Source organism: Octodon degus, unplaced genomic scaffold (assembly GCF_000260255.1).
Source record: "Octodon degus isolate 3935 unplaced genomic scaffold, OctDeg1.0 scaffold00009, whole genome shotgun sequence".
NCBI lineage: Eukaryota > Metazoa > Chordata > Mammalia > Rodentia > Octodontidae > Octodon > Octodon degus.
The window spans coordinates 11679797-11682009 of record NW_004524585.1 but is presented as its reverse complement, the minus strand read 5'-3'; the positions used below and the strand labels follow the sequence as shown (position 1 = coordinate 11682009).

Genomic DNA, 2213 nt, shown 5'->3' with positions numbered 1-2213 from the left:
GTTTGAGACAGGGTCTGACTATGTAGCCCAGACTGGCCTTGAACTCATGATTCTCTTGCTTCAGTCTCGTAAGTGCTAAAATTATAGACATGTGCCAGCACGATCAGCACTACCCCTATTTAGATCTTTTGTTTGTCCTTTGACCCCAATCAACCTTTAGGATATATCAGCATCATAGTATATTGCTCTCTCCCTGTTTTTGTTTGTTTGTTTGTTTTTGAGGTTTTTTTTTTTTTTTTTTTGTATTTTAGGAAAGGGTCTACAGGGTGTTCAGAGTCTCACTACTAGGTCAGACTCTTAGTGATCCACCTGTTTACAGACTCCCAAGAGCTGGGGTTACAGGCACAACATGTGCCAACATGCCCAGTCTCAATTGCCATCTCAGAGCACCCCAGGGGCGGGGCTGGCATGGCAGAGCCTGGGGATTGAACCCCCAGCCCCTGCTTCTGCTTGCAGGTGCTTTAATCCGCTGAGCTATTTGGCTGGCCCTTAGCATTACAGTATATTGCATAAAGACTTACCAAATCCTTGAGAATTATTGTCATACGCCTAGTTGTTCTGTTAGTATCATAGAATTTATTAGTTCTGATCATCTGGTTCCCTTTTAACTTTTTCTTTTTCTTTTAAGAAATATTAGGTGGAGCCAACACACCTTATGAGAAAGGCATTTTCAAACTAGAAGTTATCATTCCTGAGAGGTTAGTGTGAATTAGATACTAGACCTATGTAGTAAACTAAAGCACATCAGAAGACAAAACAGTGTGGTACATGAGGATTAAATGTAGGGTTAAAGGATCTGGATATTAATCCTGTTTCTTATCATTTAATTTGGCAAGTTATTTTCTCTCTAGGGTTCAATTTCCTTTAAAATAATGGGCTACATCATGACTCAGCTTTGCCTTCCTCTCTTAAATTGTGGCAATATGTACATAATAGTTCTCTGTTTTATCCTATTTTTGGAGACAGAATCTTGTGTTGCCCATGTTAACTAGCCTCGAAGTTACCATCCTGCCTCAGTTTCCAAAATACTAAGATTACAGGCATACATGCCATGTCAGCATTTTAGCCACTGAGTGTACATTTCACATTGTTTTATAACCATCACTTCATCTATCTAGAACTTTTTCATCTTCCCAAACTACAACTTCATAACCAATAAATAATAACTCTTTAATTCCCCATTCTCTTCTACCCCCAGGCCCTAAGAGCCACCATTCTATTTTCCATCTCAGTGTTAAGGCCCCTCCAAGTGTCCTTAAAGGCTATAATCATTAAGTTTTAATTTTGTGCAGAAGGGGCTAGGGATGAAATGAATATCTAACTGTTAAAACATAGGTATTTACCAGGTCATATCCTGGCCAGACTTGTTAAAATCCAGAGAGATTAGCTTAATAGTCATATCAGTCTAAACATAAACTTAGAACTTGCCAAAGTTCGTGTCTCACCAAGAAACATAATAACTAAACATGCATAAATCTTAATTATATCCTTTTTCTTTATTTTTATTTTTATTTTTTTTATTGTAGGCAAAGGGCCTACAAAGTGATGAGGGTCTCACTACTTGATCAGACTTATAGTGATCCACCTGTTTACAGCCTCCCAAGAACTGGGATTACAGGTGTGCGCCACCACACCCAGTCTCAGTTGTGCTCAGTGTGCCCCAGTGATGGGGCCAGCTCTGCAGGCCTGAGGATCGAACCTGCTTGCAGGTGCTTTAATCTGCTGAGCTATTTGGCCAGCCCAATTGTATCCTTTTTTTTTTTGGTAGAACCGGGGATTGAACTCAGATCCTTGCGTTTGCCAATCAAGCGCTTATCCTACTGAGCCATCTCCCTGGCCCAATTGTATCCTTTTTTAAGAAATCCAGCTATAAAAAAAATAGGGAGTAAGGGCCAGGGAGATGGCTTAGTGGAATAAGCGCTTCCCTGGCAAGCACAAGGGCCTGAGTTCAATCCTCAGTTCCACAAAAAAAAAAAAGAGGGGGGGATAATTAGGATAATAAATTATATTGGGAAATTACTTTTAAATTTTTTCAGTGATATAATGGTATTACAATTAACAGGAGAATGTCCTCATTCTAATACAATGAATGCTGATTTTAGAAAGTGAAGTGGCTTGCATTCAGTCCATAGATATGAGTGTTTTCATACTATATTTCAACTTTTCTGATCATTTGTAAATTTTTATAATAACATTTTTAGGAAAAAAAAATT

General features: G+C 38.7%; 1 protein-coding gene across 1 annotated transcript in view; it reads left to right on the top strand.

Moving 5' to 3' along the window:
- Window positions 1-2213, top strand: part of Ube2t (ubiquitin conjugating enzyme E2 T) — a 5622-nt gene that overhangs the window by 1693 nt on the left and 1716 nt on the right. Inside the window, exon 3 of the mRNA XM_004625355.2 lies at window positions 629-699. Coding sequence (XP_004625412.2) covers window positions 629-699 — 71 coding nt within the window. The remainder of the gene's footprint in view (window positions 1-628; window positions 700-2213) is intronic.